The sequence below is a fragment of the Glandiceps talaboti genome, chromosome 21 (genome assembly GCF_964340395.1).
Source record: "Glandiceps talaboti chromosome 21, keGlaTala1.1, whole genome shotgun sequence".
NCBI classification, from domain to species: domain Eukaryota; kingdom Metazoa; phylum Hemichordata; class Enteropneusta; family Spengelidae; genus Glandiceps; species Glandiceps talaboti.
The window spans coordinates 10,381,146-10,397,334 of NC_135569.1; the positions used below are offsets into that span (position 1 = coordinate 10,381,146).

Consider the following 16,189-nt stretch of genomic DNA (forward strand, 5'->3'; position numbering starts at 1 on the left):
TTTTTTTCAAGTATAAAAATACAGTTTTTCAAGTATAAAAATACAGTTTTTCAAGTATAAAAATACAGTAGAGTTTTTCTATGAATTTAATATCCACAAAAATAAATACCCATTTCTCACCCATATGGCCACTTTAATAATGAATCTATTCTATAATAGATTTTTTATAGGAATCGAAGTTGTAACTTTCAGTTCTTGAGATTTTAGTGTTATACATGTATATGTAAACATTTGTAATGTATATAGTGTACATCTGAAATACATGTAGTGTGCATGCAAATTTGGAAAAGATGCTCTGTATTAAATGGGATGTTGACACTACTTTTGGCGGGAACGTGTCCCCAGGAACACAACATAAAATAAGTGACAGTGACCGCTGATAATTTCAAGATAAATTTTTTGAAACTGTTGTAATTAAAGTAAGACATTTAAAACTACTCACTCTCATATTAATATCAGTTATTTGTAAAACTCTTGTAGGTCCGTCTGCAATAATTCGGCATGTTAACACACCTGAACCAGGTCGTAATTTCTGACGACACACATTCTGGGCGGCTGGTATCTGTATTTTGTCCGAGTGTGAACCAGGGCCTAAAACTGGAATATTACCTATAAAACCAAATATAGTGTATCTCATAAATAGGGCCGTAGATATTTAATTCACACTCATACACACCTCTCTAGTCTTAATAATAGTAATCTTTATGGACCAGATATGGGTTTTGAGATTGTACAATTTACAGAATCCTCCCAAGGTTAGCCCTGTAAGCTATTCTACCGGGATGCGCAGGACCCATATCTGGTCCATAAAGTTTTATCATATCACTATGGAGCATTAAAATACATAAGAAAACTCCATTCTGCTCACATTTGGAGACAACAATGGTTCAACAATTCATGCAAGTGACCTTATTTGGGCAAAGTGTGATTGGGCACGATATGGCAAATTATTGCATGCATGTGAGGGCGCTGTCACCCACTGAATTACAATGGAGGTAATACACATGTGACCATGGGTATATGATAAATCAAAGACCAATATACAAGTCTTAGATTACAACTATCTTTACAGTGGATCCATAAGGATTAGAGATAAGATCATTCTGTAGTTCTGGATCACCTTTTATATCAGCTCTGCCAAACAACTGTTTATATCATCTTAATTTTAATCCTAATAAAAACTTGGCCTTTAAAAGATGTATCTTTCCCTTGCAAAAAAATCATTTGGATTTCATTCACTATTTATTTTTGAAACAAATCTGTCACTGAGGCTCCTTGGACATCATTGTTATTCACTTTCAAACTCACAATCTCACAACATACCACAATCTCATGGCTGACAATACAAATTACTTATGTGTGAGTATGATTGTTTGCTAATTATCAATAAGTTACCCTTACCTTCCGTTAGAACACCATCTTTTGCTTGTACAAAGAGGCCCCCTAAACCACAACAGAGTCTTCCATGCTGTTATCAAAACAAACAAATTTCAAGGTCAAATTAACAGTCATGATCCAGAATCTGGTCAATGTTACGACATCTCTGTTATTTAATATTATCATAGTTGTTCTATTGGGCAACAAGCAAGTAGAATTTACCTGAGTTCCCCAGTCATTTCACCAGGATTCTCTGTGAATGTATTTGTTATGGGTACAGTGGTATAATCATTGACAAGTAAAATGTATTTGATAATCCTAGTTATTTCACCTGGCTTCACTACCAATATATTTGGTATGGGTGGTGAATAGGTACAATGTATGTGAGTTTCCAAGTCATATTACTGTGTTCCCCACATTATATTTGTTAAGATGTGGTATGTCATTTTACCATGTTCCAACCAATAAGATGTGGTATTATTAAATTAGATAAAATCTATATATCTGAATTCTCAAGTCATTTCACCATAGTTCCCTACAATATATTTATTAAGAGGGGGGTACTATTAAAGTAGGTAAAATCTACCTGAGTTTCCCAGTCATATCACCGTGTTCCCTACAATATATTTATTAAGAGGGGGGTACTATTAAAGTAGGTAAAATCTACCTGAGTTTCGCAGTCATATCACCATGTTCCCTACAATATATTTATTAAGGTGTGGTAAGTAGGTAAAATCGATATATCTGAGTTCTCAAGTGATTTCACCAGGGTTTACTACCAAATGAATATATTTGTTGAGAGCGGTAAAAAATGCTATTTTTCTCAGATTTTCACTAGGGTTCTAAAACCATGACAACAACATGTTTTCAACTCTTGTAATTTGAGAGATTTCTTCAATAAATATCATATTACCTAACATTTGAGACTTCCTTAGCAACAATGACCTCCAAAAGAGAGGGGTGTAATTGTACGATTTATCCTGTTGATGTGTGTTCAATTTATTTTTAATGACTTTTAAAGTCATCTTGGTGCTTGCACAAACAAGATTGGGAATCATATTCATATTATTAATAGGCATCCGTGAATCTTTCCGGATTAAACTTCCAACCACATACCAGGCTGATCGAGTCCTTTCAACTACACACTAAAATATCATCTGAAGGTTCAAGGAAAATAGACACTTTTCCAAATGTTGCTAGGTAACAAGATGAATCATCTTGTTGCTAGGTTACAATGAAACCTATACACTAGGTTCCTGTTAACAGATAAAAATTGCAATCCTGATGCTAGTAACTTGAATGTCAGGATTCCTCCTGGGTCGCTCTGTAATAATAATGTTGGTCTTTATATAGTGCTTCCACACTCTGTGCTCAAAACACTTTTCAATTATTACATCTATAGCAACACAATGACCCTTTATACTCCCTCAACTCCCTGGGGAGCATACAATCCATTGCAGCCTTTATTAAAGTGCATAGGATTAAAGCATTCACATTGCAACCGCTATCCTACCAAGTCCCCAATTGTACAGCTGGGTGGACTGAGGAACAGTCGTGGTTCAAATCTTGCACAAGGACTTTAACCACTCAGAAACAAACGGCAGCGATGGGTCTCAAACCTGCAACCTGTAGATTTCAAGCTGGCCATTCTAATCATTCACCCATCATGACTCCACTGCACTCTATGACCAAATATTCTAGTGGTAAAGCTAGTCTAGTGCTATCCATGCATCAAATCTCAAACGTCTAGCGCAATGAGGTCCTGAGATGAAACTTCAAATTCAAGCAAAGTTACCCACACAGTTATTAACGTCATGTCTTTGTTCATTATTCACAAAATTCTGTCCAATGATAAGTTAGTATTTTTTGGGGCAATTACATAATTATATATTATTAAATTACATAGTTACATGAGTTACATAATGTCCAGATATGGTATATTTGTCATATCAGGACTGTGGCTAGTTGCTGTGAGGTGGAGGGTGGGTAACGGTGGATGGAAAGAGAGAGAAGTGGCTCGTAGTGTGGCTAAAAACGGAATGTCTTTATTTCCAAAGGAATCACTAACTAAAAGCTAGAGATTACAGGAAGAGAATAACATTTAATATTGGTATAAGGGATATACTATTGTGTCGATAGATATGTACAACATCTGTTTATGGAAAGTATTACTGATATTTATGAGAACATTCTTAAAGTGACTTTTGATGTCTGAGACAAGGACACTACCTATACAGCTGTTTACATCATTGTAACACTTGGGGGGTTTACTCATTTGCATGAACATCTTCTGGTTTCTCATTGCACTAGATGGGGGTCAGAGATGAGTAGCATCTAGACTACAATAAAGCCAGTAAACAGATAGTTTGACTGAAGTGGGTAGCACACTATAGCAATACTTACTTGCGATAGCGACCAGAGCATACTGTTTGCGATTTTTTGCCAGCGGCAAGTACGTAGGACACTGCGACAATTTTTTTTGCTGTGATTGTCGAACATGACTGGCATGACGTCATTTCAAAATGGCAGCTGGCTCAACAAATCTCACATATTAAATTGCAGTAATTCTGTTTATTTTACAGCGCCGTCAAAAACAATATTACAAGGCGTCTTTTCGAACAACATGATGTTACTCCTGACTCCTTTGAAGACCATATTATGGAGCATATAATTTCAGGAAAATATTGTAAGCCATAACACACTCCTTGCGGTCGGCTATCACCAGTAAAAGTGCACCAGTTATAAATCAAAACATTTTGATCCTTGCGGTTAAGTCAGCGGTCGATTGCCGGCAGTAAAAAATCACTTTTCAGCCCACAGCACACTACGTGATTTTTGCCAGCGATCTGCTGAACACTGCACAGGTAGCTATCGCATGTAAGAATTTTCATAGTGTGCTACCCGCTTAAGCTTATTGACATGAGCAGGTGAAACATTACTTGTAGGTAATTAGAACTTCTGGTCATGGAACAAGAACTTATTACTTCTAATAATAAGTTAATTCAATTAATAAAAACATCTCTGACTCAGTATTTTAGTTAGATAATTTTGACAAGGACACAAACTATTATAATTTTCTCACCTTAGTGAAATACCAGGTTTGATGTTTCTGTCTTCTTTCATCAGGTTTACTTAGTTTGAGAGGTACAAAGGCGTTAGGACTAAATGACAAATTGGCAGTATCCAGCACCAAGCCATCAATGTAACCACCACCACTGCTGCTAGATTGATTTGGATGTCGTGGTGGCGATGATCCTTCATGTCGTAGAAGTCCCTGACTAGTCATTCTCCATAGCTGGGATCTTTTACCTGGTGTCTGTAAGAAGTAAACAAACACCAAAAAACTTAATATAATTAATATAATATAATTATAATGTCTCCAGCAAAACATGATATTATACCCTGACAATGCTGATAAGATGTCATCAAAAATTTTGGGTTTTGTTTCCAAAAATGTTCGACTCTGTGAGTAGATGTAAAACAACGTTCTTGTTTTCTATTCGTTAACGATGACAATGTAACATATGTTCATGATGATGTATTTGATCACACTGACCACTGGTGGCGCTATACACTATTATCACCTTGGTACTGTAAAATGGTGTATTTTGTATGACCATTGGTGGCGCTCTACTATATGGCACACTGGTCTACTGGTCTACTGCCTATGGTTTGAACTCACCTTTTTCTTCATTACGACATTTCCATCACAAACATCTAACACCAACTCTCCATACTGCACGTCTGTTATATTTCTTGAGGACGTTGCTGGGTCTTGAGTCCTGTCATGTCAAAGACAAAGAATCTCTATACTCACAGCACTACAACACTTCGTTATACGAACATAAGAGACTGAATTTTTCACTTGCGCAAATTTGCCAGTACATTGTATTCCTCTTATTGGAAAGACAAAAGATTGTACAGTTTGGCCACTTGGAGTGCTATTCAGATGCCCCTTGTTGATCCTACATATGTGAGGGCAGTTGAATACTGTATCTTTTGAAAAACTTTCTTTTCCAAGTTTTTAACTCAAAATTTGATGGCATATATTTTCTCAGTCAGTTTTTTTTGAGTATTTTGTTCGGGATAGTGCAATTTTTAGTTTCTGTTTGTTGTTGAGTTGTTGTTTTAGATTGGTTTTATTGACTGCAACGTGTACAGTCATGTGACTAAACTCTGATTACTTACGTTTGGAATGTATGCATGAAGCCAATGTAAATGAAATTCTCATAAAATAATTTCTCTCCTTCTTCTAATTTATTGAAGCTGTATGTTCCTCTAGACCCTCCCTGTACAGCACAGGTCAACACTGGTTGCAGTGTACTCTCATCCCATGCATACGGTACTGTAAAAAATATACATAAAACATATCTTACTCCTAAGTCACAACTCATCATGTCCACATTACCCATAAATATTGAACAGTAACACAATATTTTTTCTTAGAGACTCATTGGATTGGAAGAAATTATTACATGGTTTGCATAGTTACATGCATATATTATGCAAATGTGTAGTTCACAGACTCATCGGATTGGTCGTAATAATTACATGATTTGCATAGTTACATGCATAAATTATGCAAATATGTAGCTTACAGACTCATCGGATTGGTAGAAATTATGACATGATATACATAAATTATGCAAATGTGTACTTTACAGACTCATCAGATTGGTAGGAATTATTACATGATTTGCATACATGCATAAATTATGCAAATATTAGTTTACCTGAAGTCTTTGGTTTCAAGATAGTTCTGAGAGACTCATTGGATTGGTAGAATTGAACCGGTACCTGGAAAGAGAGGGAAAATGAAGAATTAACAAAATTATACAAAACAATAATTTTATGTTCAAATACCAATATTACAGTAAGTACAATTCTAGCTAAAGTGATTTTGTTAAAGATAACTTGTAGGTAAAATCTCTTTGAGTTTCCTAGGCATTTTACCAAGATTCACTCTGTTACCACGGTTACCCACGGAAATTATGGTACAAGGTATAGAAAGCTATGCAAACTCTACCAGATTCACTCTGTTACCTGGGCACATAAACTGGCACTGAAATATTATTTTATTTGCAGTAACGTTAAAATAGTGAAGAAATTAACAAAGCCAAATCATTGAGTGAATGGATATCATGAGCATGCCACTTGCCATACTGAAAAATTATTGCCCAGGTTCGACAGGTGCTCTCCATTGAATTGCATTGGAATAGCGACTGAGAATATGATAATTGGCAAAGAAACACTGAAAAATGAACAGTGATAGAAAGCATTGTGCATGTCTGTCCTCATTGGATATGCTAAACTTTCCTTTTTCTGTAATTTGTTTTCAAATTTCAGCTCTATTTTTGACAGAATCAAAAGACATTGCCATTTTTTATAAATAAGCCCTAAAAGCTGAATTAAATGATGATAAAATATATATTTTCAAACTTTCATTCTTTCACATCATCAGCGAGTTCAAAGGTCATGACCTCTCACCTCTGACATGTTGTCAATCCTGTATGGAGGTGGTACTTGGTCACCATCTGTAAACACAACAAAGTAGGTTGCCCCTCTCATTGCAATCTCAACATGGAGCAGAATGCAGTTACCATTTTTATCTCTGAAAAAAAAAAAAAGTGAGAATAAATTAGTCCTATGTTATACTTGCAGAGACATACATGTACTGGATAAAATTTAAAGGCAGTTCGTCTGTTCAGGAACGCTCTTTTTTTTTACATCTCTGTTTTTCTTACTTAAACTTTAATCCTAGTCTCTCAATCCCCAACCAAAACAACTATTTTTCAATTTTTTTAAAATTTTTTTTTTGACCAAGGATATTGTATGTACCAAGTTTTTTTCACATCCAGAGAATGGGGAGTTGTATCAGTTTAGAATCATCCAGACCTTTGACCTTTGACCTTTGTCTTACAAAGTTCACACAATGTTATCATAATTTTGATTTTGAGTACAACCAAATGAAATTATACTTTGTTGACGTCAATAACACTTTTTTCTAAAGTGACACATGATGCTAGGTGCAAAAAATAATAATCTCAATTTACCTGATGTTGACATGGAAGGAGACTGTCCTATCGATACGGAATCCTCCAGACCACCGACAATCTGGTATATCATTTATCCGAACACATAGTAGTCGATCCAAGTCATCTCTAGGCCAATGGAAGTAGACTGACGACCCTGACAGTGCTGCCAGGTGACGACCCTCATCACTGGACTTCTGAAATTATGTTTAATTAGTATTATGTTAAATCATAGTCAAAATATACAAAAGAGTGAAAAGTATGTCAAGTTATGACAACAATATACTGGAACAATTAGATGTTATACGCAAATATTTTTCTTTGTTCAGCCAAGGAAAATATGAATGACCTAAGGGGACTTGTCACTACAAGTCACAAGACAAGCTTCGTCAAACCAGCAAATAATAAAGCCAGCAAACGGACAGTTTGACAAAGCCTGTCGACCTGAACAGGTGAAACGTTACTTGTAAGTAATACAAACCCTTGGTCGTGTTGTACAAGAATGTATTTATTACTTTTCTTAGTCATATATACTTACCGTTCCTACAACCAAGTGTATACAAACCCTTGGTTGTGTTGTACAAGAATGTATTGTTACTTTACTTAGTCATATATACTTACCGTTCCTACAACCAAGTGTCTTTGAGCAAAGGCTAATTTGAAACGACTTCTGTTGTCCAGCTGATATCTTGGCACAAATGTAACTATTTGTGTATCACAGTATCTACCAAGACCTTTCCTGATATCAAATCCAATATTGTATACCCTGCAAACCAACAAATACTTGTTTTAGAAATATCAAAGTCTAACCAGAATTTTTACTAGCTTTAGTAAACAAGAGCTACAAATTAAAGCAAGTATGAATATTTTTGGACTCTGCATTCATATTACCATATAGATACTTTGTTTGGTAAAACATATGCAAACACAGGTTTGTAAAGTTTATAGTTACAGAGTGTTGAGATAGTGAAAAGACTTGCATGACACCAGGGTCCTCACTGATATGGTAGTGTGTACACTACAATGTAGTCTGGCATTCTATGGGTTTATGGGTTAAAAGTTATGGTGTGTTTAGATAGGCTAAGTGAAAAGACTTGCATGGCACCAGGGTCCTCACTACCATGGTAGTGTGTACACTAGCATTGCCTTCTAAGGTTTATTAGCTGCAGTATGTTGTGATAATGAAAAGACTTGCATGGCACCAGGGTCTTGCATGACACCAGGGTCCTCACTGATATGGTAGTGTGTACACTACAATGTAGTCTGGCATTCTATGGGTTAAAAATTATGGTGTGTTTAGATAGGCTAAGTGAAAACACTTGCATGGCACTAGGGTCCTCACTGCCATGGTAGTGTATACACGAGTTTGGCATTCTAAGAGTTAGGCATACGGTTCTACAATGGTATTTCATTTATGTTTATAGTTGTGGTTATTTCAAAGATATTTCCATTTGCACTTACCAGTCAGGACGACCGCCGCCTTGTTGTATGTGTAATGACCGTACACTTGTACCTCCCTCCAATGAAAACCTGGCACAGAAACTAGCATAGCCATTCTCATGCACGCCTTTACCAAGACGCATTGCACACCTGGTCAAAGACAAATGAAATTAGCATATAGACATATTATACACCTGGGCAGAAACAAGTGAAAAGAAAATTGCAAGGAAACTTTATATCTGCATTTTTGAACAGAAGAATACCTGGGTACTATGGTAACCAGGGTACGACTTAAAGTTTTGAACAGAAAAATGTATTCTAAATTTGTAATTCAAAATGTCATAAAAGTGAAAGCCCAATCATCATGTCTGCATGATATCACAAAACAGGGCATTTTTACCTAGAGATTTCTTACATCAGTCAGCACGCATACTAGTGGTATTTGCACTGCAGTGCAATACCAAAAACATTACTGTATGCAAATGATATGCAAATGACTGCACAATCATTCATTGTACATGGAAGAGTGTGATTGCACAGTATGATTTTTATGGATATTTGCTGTTTTAGATAAACATATGCAATAATAACAGAACCCCATTCTGTGTGAGTTCCAAGTGGGTACTCATGGCTATCATGAGTTGTGCTTGCAGTGTTTTCTGTTGCACTTTCACTCACTATGCTTGTGGAAAGTATGGCCACAGAGAACATTACAAATAACCTGAATATGCACACCACACTTGCAATAGCACATCATGGGGTTCTGTCATAGTACCATACAAATACTAGTAACATCCAAACTGACTTACAGATATGGACATTCTTTATCAGCGTAGGAAAACAAGAATGGAGCTAGACTTCTAGCCATTTCATATTCTTCCGACTGACCAGCAGCTTCTATCTTTGTACTGTCTTGTTTGAAGATTAATGGTAGACCTGATTTGTTAATTAACCAGTATGGGGCTGATACTGATATCTGAGAACAAAACATACAGAATAGATTATTTCACAATGTGTAAGGGACGAGATCAATAGTTCAATGTAGGATGAAAACGAAATTCCAGCAATTCAGCTTGTGCCACTGTAACTAAAGGCACATATTTAGGAAATAAATCTGATTCAACAAAACCACGATACAGCTAAAATGATGTAGGCTTGGTGTTTCACTCATGAATGTAACATGACATTTAAAACACACCCTCAGACAACTTCTAATTCAAAAGAAATAATAACATAGGTGCCCATGGCACAGTGGGGATGTAGAAGAGTCAAGTTGATATGTTGATTATCAGTCAGAAAGTAAACATTTGCAGCCATTAAAATCATCAAGCCCATGTGTAATGTTTTCATTAGAAGCCTGTTTTTACTGCACTGTGAAAGAATAGCAATGCTTATCAGTGTTCAATGTGATTGGGCAAAGGATCCTGTTGTGCTTATTGTATCTCTGTGTTATTGTTAGTCTAGAGTTGAAATATGTCTATCTTTGTGTCAAAAACATAATGTCCAATGAGTGAAACACCAAGCCAACATTAGCTATAAACCCCCCACAAAAGTAATGACCTAAAGCACACATACCTTGAGTGATTTACCAGCCCTAGGTTCAATGTTAATATTCAGATATAGCTGTCTTTTCTGACTGTCTTCAACACGTATCTGGACTTTGTAATCTCTGTAGAAGTTTTCTGGGATTACAAGCTCACGGCATTTGGAGTAGTTCTCTAGCAGGAAACCAAACTCTGTTGGCTGACTTAAATCCACCTGAAAATGGGCAATATTAAAGTAAATAAAAGCGCCAATGGCATTGTAGCACAACTGTTGAAGTTAAAATTTAATTTTCTCCTATGATGATGTGGTCTTGTTGTTAGGCATAATAGTGGAAAAGAGGTAAGGTTATTTTATTCCCCAATATTTTTCTTCATTTGAAAATACTCATGATCTCAGGGTCTGTCACTACTCGTCTGGTGACTAGTAGTGACAAGGCCCCTTAGGTCATTTGTAATTTCCATGGCTGAACGAAGAAAAATATTGGGAATCGTATCTAAATATGAGCTGAAGAAGGCCGAGTGATTTAGCTGCAATATATGACAGCATATGAAATATACAAGAAGATGGATATTCCTACCTGGTACACAGGTTCATCTTTTCCAGGTCTAATACGACCTTTGATATCAAAGCCTTTGACATAATACCTCAACTCATACGGTAGTAGATTTGTCAGTGTTACAGGTGGTAACAGAGTTATTGTATGACCTGGTTGCTGGGCGGAGTCAATACGTGGACTGTCGGTACCACGTGCTGTTGGGTAATCTGCTGGAAAGCCATCACGTCTCGTGTTAACGCATAACCTAGGAGAGAAAACAGGTCTCATAGCAATGCATAATTTGTAATAGAATACAAAGATTTCTCATGAAGAAATTAAAGTATTGTGTTTGTGTGAATTTCATACATTCCTTTTTTTTGTATTTTACACCGTATAGACTAATTCTGACAACACAACTAATTGATGTACAACCAGTGACACACAAGCATTGACAAGAAGAGCTTGTTACAAACTAAATAACTAAATTAGATTAATACTTGGATGTACAGAGATAGTTCCTGGACTTTATAAGAAAGAAAATTCACTGTTGTAAAAAAAAGAAGCATTGTTAGTCTAAAATTTACCTAAAGTTTCCACCTTTCTCACTGGAAGGTCTTAAGCATTCCACAATCTTACTTGCAGAATCACCAGGTTTGACTACAGTCCTCCAGTGTATCGGGTTTTCTGGATACTCAACACCCCAGTTTTGTCCGGGTCTCACATAAAGGTTCCAGAATGTCAAATCCATTGGAACTGCCAGCGTTGCATGAGGTTCTAGTACCGGTAAGTTGATCCTTTCTGTAATAATTAAAGTATAGATTATCATGAACTGGAATTTAATATCAGGTTTAAATTATTATTACGCAGACTGGTAATCGAGTCTTCGGTTTACTAACTTAAGATAGACACAAACTAAAACTATTGTTGCGACAGGTTGATATACTACTCTGGCAACTGAGGTCTTGGTTTACTAAGATAGACACAAACTAAAACTATTGTTGTGACATGTTGCTAACAATTTTTGCAATTTTATTATTTTTTCTTGAATGTATAAAAAAAAGTTTAGGGTCGGCATGAAAAACTAGTATGGGTCAGGTAACCGGAACCAAACAAATTTGTTTTATAGGCCTAATGTAATATACTGCAATCTTGATCTACTCTTTCTACTCATACCTGAAGACAGGTTACTGGAGGGGTGTACCAGTCTGAGTTCCATGGGTACACTGACACGACTGACAACCATTAGTGATGATCTTACTGTGACTACTTTCCTGGCACTGCCTTCTAAGGTGATATCAAACACAACCCTGGCTGGTGGTTTCTCTGAGTACTGTAATTATATCATTCAACAGGGTTAACATTGAATCAAGAAGGACATGATTAGTCTCAGTTACCCAGGCTTCATCAGTGGGGCTACACCTGCCTAGCTAGGTGGGTGTAGCCCTTAGCAATGAGAGTCTGGGTAACTGAGACTTGGACATGATTAGTCTCAGTTACCCAGGGTGCATCATTGGGGCTACATCTGCCTAGCTAGGTGGGTGTAGCCCTGAACAATGAGAGTCTGGGTAACCAAGACTTGGACATGATATGATTGTTTGCAAAATTATATAATTCTTTAATCTGAATTCGCGCGGGTTTTTTTGAGGTTATTTTTTGCTGCACTTCTAAATATACCTACTAGAGTATTCTACATTCCCACTGATTCGGAAGCACATTTGCTATTAGACACAAACCACAATCTGGCACTCAATGTATACAATGAAATTCAAATGACCAGTGTGAAATGAATAGACACAACTGTGATATTCAAGATAAACTCAATTGATAAGACTCCTGTACATAAACAATTACATTCTTTGGAAAGTTCAATTCAAACAATCAACACCAAGTGTGCTATCTGATAACAGGAGGTCATAAAATACAATGGCACACCATAGACCCTACACCAACAGGATACGCAACTGCGGCAAACATCAAAGGATGTTTGAATGTTTATAGTACGATGTGTGTTTGGATAAATTAAGATAAACTAACATTTCCTGTCCGCTATCAGAGTTGTTTACACTCACTGTGACTCTGACTGTTGCTCGCTATTTGCGTAGTTTTCACTAAATGTTCCGACCATTTCGAAGTTTTCAACTGGTTGAAGACCCCAACAAGATATATAGTATTTTAGGCAAATGCATACATCATCTTTGTCGTGTATATTTTGTTGTTCTATGACATGAAAGAAGAATTGATTGCGTCAGCTGACTATTGTTTGCTATCGTTGCCGTACGCTTTGCGTAGAGTTTTTATTCGTCATGATTGTTACCCGATTTCTCTCAGTCAAAAATGATTCCTGACATTTTGAGTGTATTTATTGATGCTTTGTATCACGTTTTAGTGATCTAGGCTGTTTTTCAATGATTAGCATGTGGCATGCTTTCGTAACTACGTCGAAAATAAACGTAAACATCATATGCGTGGGTCGCCATTTTCCTCTATTGTCGCTGTTGGTATATTCACAGAAAACGATGTATTCGTCAAAAAAAAGTCTTCAAAACGATTTGCTGAGTACTACACTTCAAATTTGTGGTTGCTAGTCGATTGTCTGTGTGGAATTGAAACTTTACACCGTTCTCAGTTGAACCATGACCGAACCAATGGAGAAAATGAGAAATACTCCAAATTTGACTCGAGAGATTGTAATGCCCATATTACCTTTTCTGACTGTGCTCTTTTAGTTTATTTGTAACCCATTTTTTCTTCTTTGAGTTGAGCAGTACGTCTATTTTATGTTCTTGGGCGTAGTACGTCTGCTGATGTGGTGCGTAGGGCTATTAGAATTGCCTAAAAATACACCGCATTTTAGTAATGTATGAAATTCATAGACTGTAATTTTGATTCACTAAGTGCTTCACAAAAATTGTACTTGAATATGTAAATTCAAGAGACCAGTGATATAAAAATGTCTCATTCAACAGTCGCACGATAAACAGCTGATTTTGTAGTTTGGTACCAAACTTCCGATCTTTATTGCGATTGTCGCATGTAATCGGCCACTATCTGTTTGCTTGTCTTGATCTGAAAATTACACATTTTTCACCATAATTGCATGGTAACATTTACAATACTAGTATTTTGTATGGCTTCATGATATAGCGCATCATCGCGTCGTTTGGTTCTTTTCGGGACCTTTTCTTCATCGTCTTTTTCTGCAACGTCTACAGAACCCCAGTCTTCGTCATCTGACTAAAATCAAAATCGTTGTCGAAGACACCAGAAAAGTCACGTTCCTCACTGGAAGACGCCATGAGTTGTTGTGGTCATTAACATAAATTAGCATAACCGCGCATAATCTCTTCTCGCCTTTTGCGAGATTGTACGTGCGATTTCACTGGCGTCGCCAGGTTTTTACCCCGTGGACAGGAAGTGTACATTACCGCTATAATAAGCGGATTAATCAAAATTAATTTATTCCAACACAGTTCGGTACTAAGGAAATGCCGCAGTTGCGTATCCTGTTGGTGTAGGGTCTATGGGCACACTGAGTGAAGTTGACCTACCTAGAAACACTATTTTTATAGACAATCTTGCAATACAATGGATTGAACCTTAGACTGAGATTGAAAACAAGACAGATATTTTAAGACCTCCTGTTATTAACCTAACTTAGCAGTTAATTGAACTAATAGTATTACTACAATACTTCTACTTCTATACTGTGTAAACATCCGAAAGGATTATCATCACACAGGTGTAACGTTGGTGGCGTCCTTTAGATCTCACCCGTGTTCTGCTGAGCACGATCTATGAGATCGGTGATATCAATGCTGGAGAGGGCAGATTTGAAACTGTCTATTGTCTTTGCTTGTTGAATGGATAATGGTAAGAGATTCCATTCTGGAATTGTGCGAGGAATACGTGAATATTTACAAGTTTTTCTGGGCGATAGAGTAGAATTGAGATATAATTATTTTCTAGACTGTAAGATACGTTGTGTTGTTCAGCCCTATCAGGCTTCTTAACCATCAAAACTCACCATGGTTGATGTCTTAGCCTGTGGCTTAGCTCTGACTGGTCTAAAGACAGTACCCACTTTATCAACAGATACTGCTGATGTTGCTTGCCAACCATCCACTCTAACCACAATCTGATGAACTTTCAATTCATGGGTACTCTGGGAAAAAAACAAACAAAAAATATCTTGTCATTTTCTTTTTTCAAATACAACTGCTGACACCAGACCGTGGAAAAACGGAGCCTGTTACAAACACACAACTATCATCAAGGTACACAACTGTCACATACCCTGTGTCTTAATTTTCCTCTGCTTTCAAATACAAATGGGATTTCTTCTCCTGGTTCTACCTCTTTCCATTCACTGATCTTCTGCTGGTTATCACTGGTAGGTTGTACCACACTAGCAGCTCTGTTGCCAGTAACACTGTAAATATATAGAATAGTTATTAGGTATGGTTTTCAATAGTCTAGTTCCTATACTGTACATGTATCATTACCATTTACACCTCCACTCACAGTATAGTCAAAGTCGTTACTCTAGAAGTCAAGAGATGCATGAGATGCAATTTAAAATTCATCCACAGCCACCCACACAATCATTAACATCATGTTTGTGTTCACCAATCACAAAATTCTAACCAATTTGACAGTCCCCTCTTAAAGTTAGTGTTTAATAATGTCCAAATATGGTATATTTGTCAGCTCAGTGTGTGTGTGTGTGTGTGTGTGTGTGTGTGTGTGTGTGTGTGTGTGTGTGTGTGTGTGTGTGTATGTATGTATGTATGTATGTATGTATGTATGTATGTATGTATGTATGTATGTATGTATGTATGTATGTATGTATGTATGTATGTATGTATGTATGTATGTATGTATGTATGTATGTATGTATGTATGTATGTATGTATGTATGTATGTATGTATGTATGTATGTATGTACTTACCCTGTAGACACACTTGTTCTAGTAGCAAATTCCAGTCTACATCCAGTGTGGTTTCTTAGTGCATATGGTACAAATGGTTGTCTTCTCTTTAGATCTGAAGATAAACTGTGCTTGTTGTAGTAATCTTCTGTCCAATTCTTCTTGGTGTTACTGTACAGTTTCATTAGTGATGACGTCAAATTCAAATCCAAACGTGACTTTGCTATATGAGAAAAACAACAACGATTTTACTGACAAAAAATGTTCACCAGTTTGGTTGATCAAACGATTTACAAACTAAGGTTAAAATGTACAACTGTTGACATCAGACA

The 16,189-nt window shown here is 36.5% G+C and overlaps 1 protein-coding gene across 1 annotated transcript in view; it reads right to left on the reverse strand.

The window, feature by feature from the left end:
• The window catches only part of LOC144451189 (intermembrane lipid transfer protein VPS13D-like), an 86,498-nt gene that overhangs the window by 14,420 nt on the left and 55,889 nt on the right, over positions 1-16,189 (reverse strand). Inside the window, exons 42-59 of the mRNA XM_078141988.1 lie at positions 15,879-16,080; positions 15,223-15,358; positions 14,954-15,091; positions 12,103-12,259; positions 11,514-11,727; positions 10,972-11,194; positions 10,425-10,607; positions 9,659-9,825; positions 8,871-8,999; positions 8,031-8,175; positions 7,431-7,606; positions 6,865-6,988; positions 6,111-6,174; positions 5,566-5,722; positions 5,060-5,159; positions 4,460-4,693; positions 1,402-1,468; positions 443-609 (exon numbers count right to left, since the gene is read on the reverse strand). Coding sequence (XP_077998114.1) covers positions 443-609; positions 1,402-1,468; positions 4,460-4,693; positions 5,060-5,159; positions 5,566-5,722; positions 6,111-6,174; positions 6,865-6,988; positions 7,431-7,606; positions 8,031-8,175; positions 8,871-8,999; positions 9,659-9,825; positions 10,425-10,607; positions 10,972-11,194; positions 11,514-11,727; positions 12,103-12,259; positions 14,954-15,091; positions 15,223-15,358; positions 15,879-16,080 — 2,783 coding nt within the window. The remainder of the gene's footprint in view (positions 1-442; positions 610-1,401; positions 1,469-4,459; positions 4,694-5,059; positions 5,160-5,565; positions 5,723-6,110; positions 6,175-6,864; positions 6,989-7,430; positions 7,607-8,030; positions 8,176-8,870; positions 9,000-9,658; positions 9,826-10,424; positions 10,608-10,971; positions 11,195-11,513; positions 11,728-12,102; positions 12,260-14,953; positions 15,092-15,222; positions 15,359-15,878; positions 16,081-16,189) is intronic.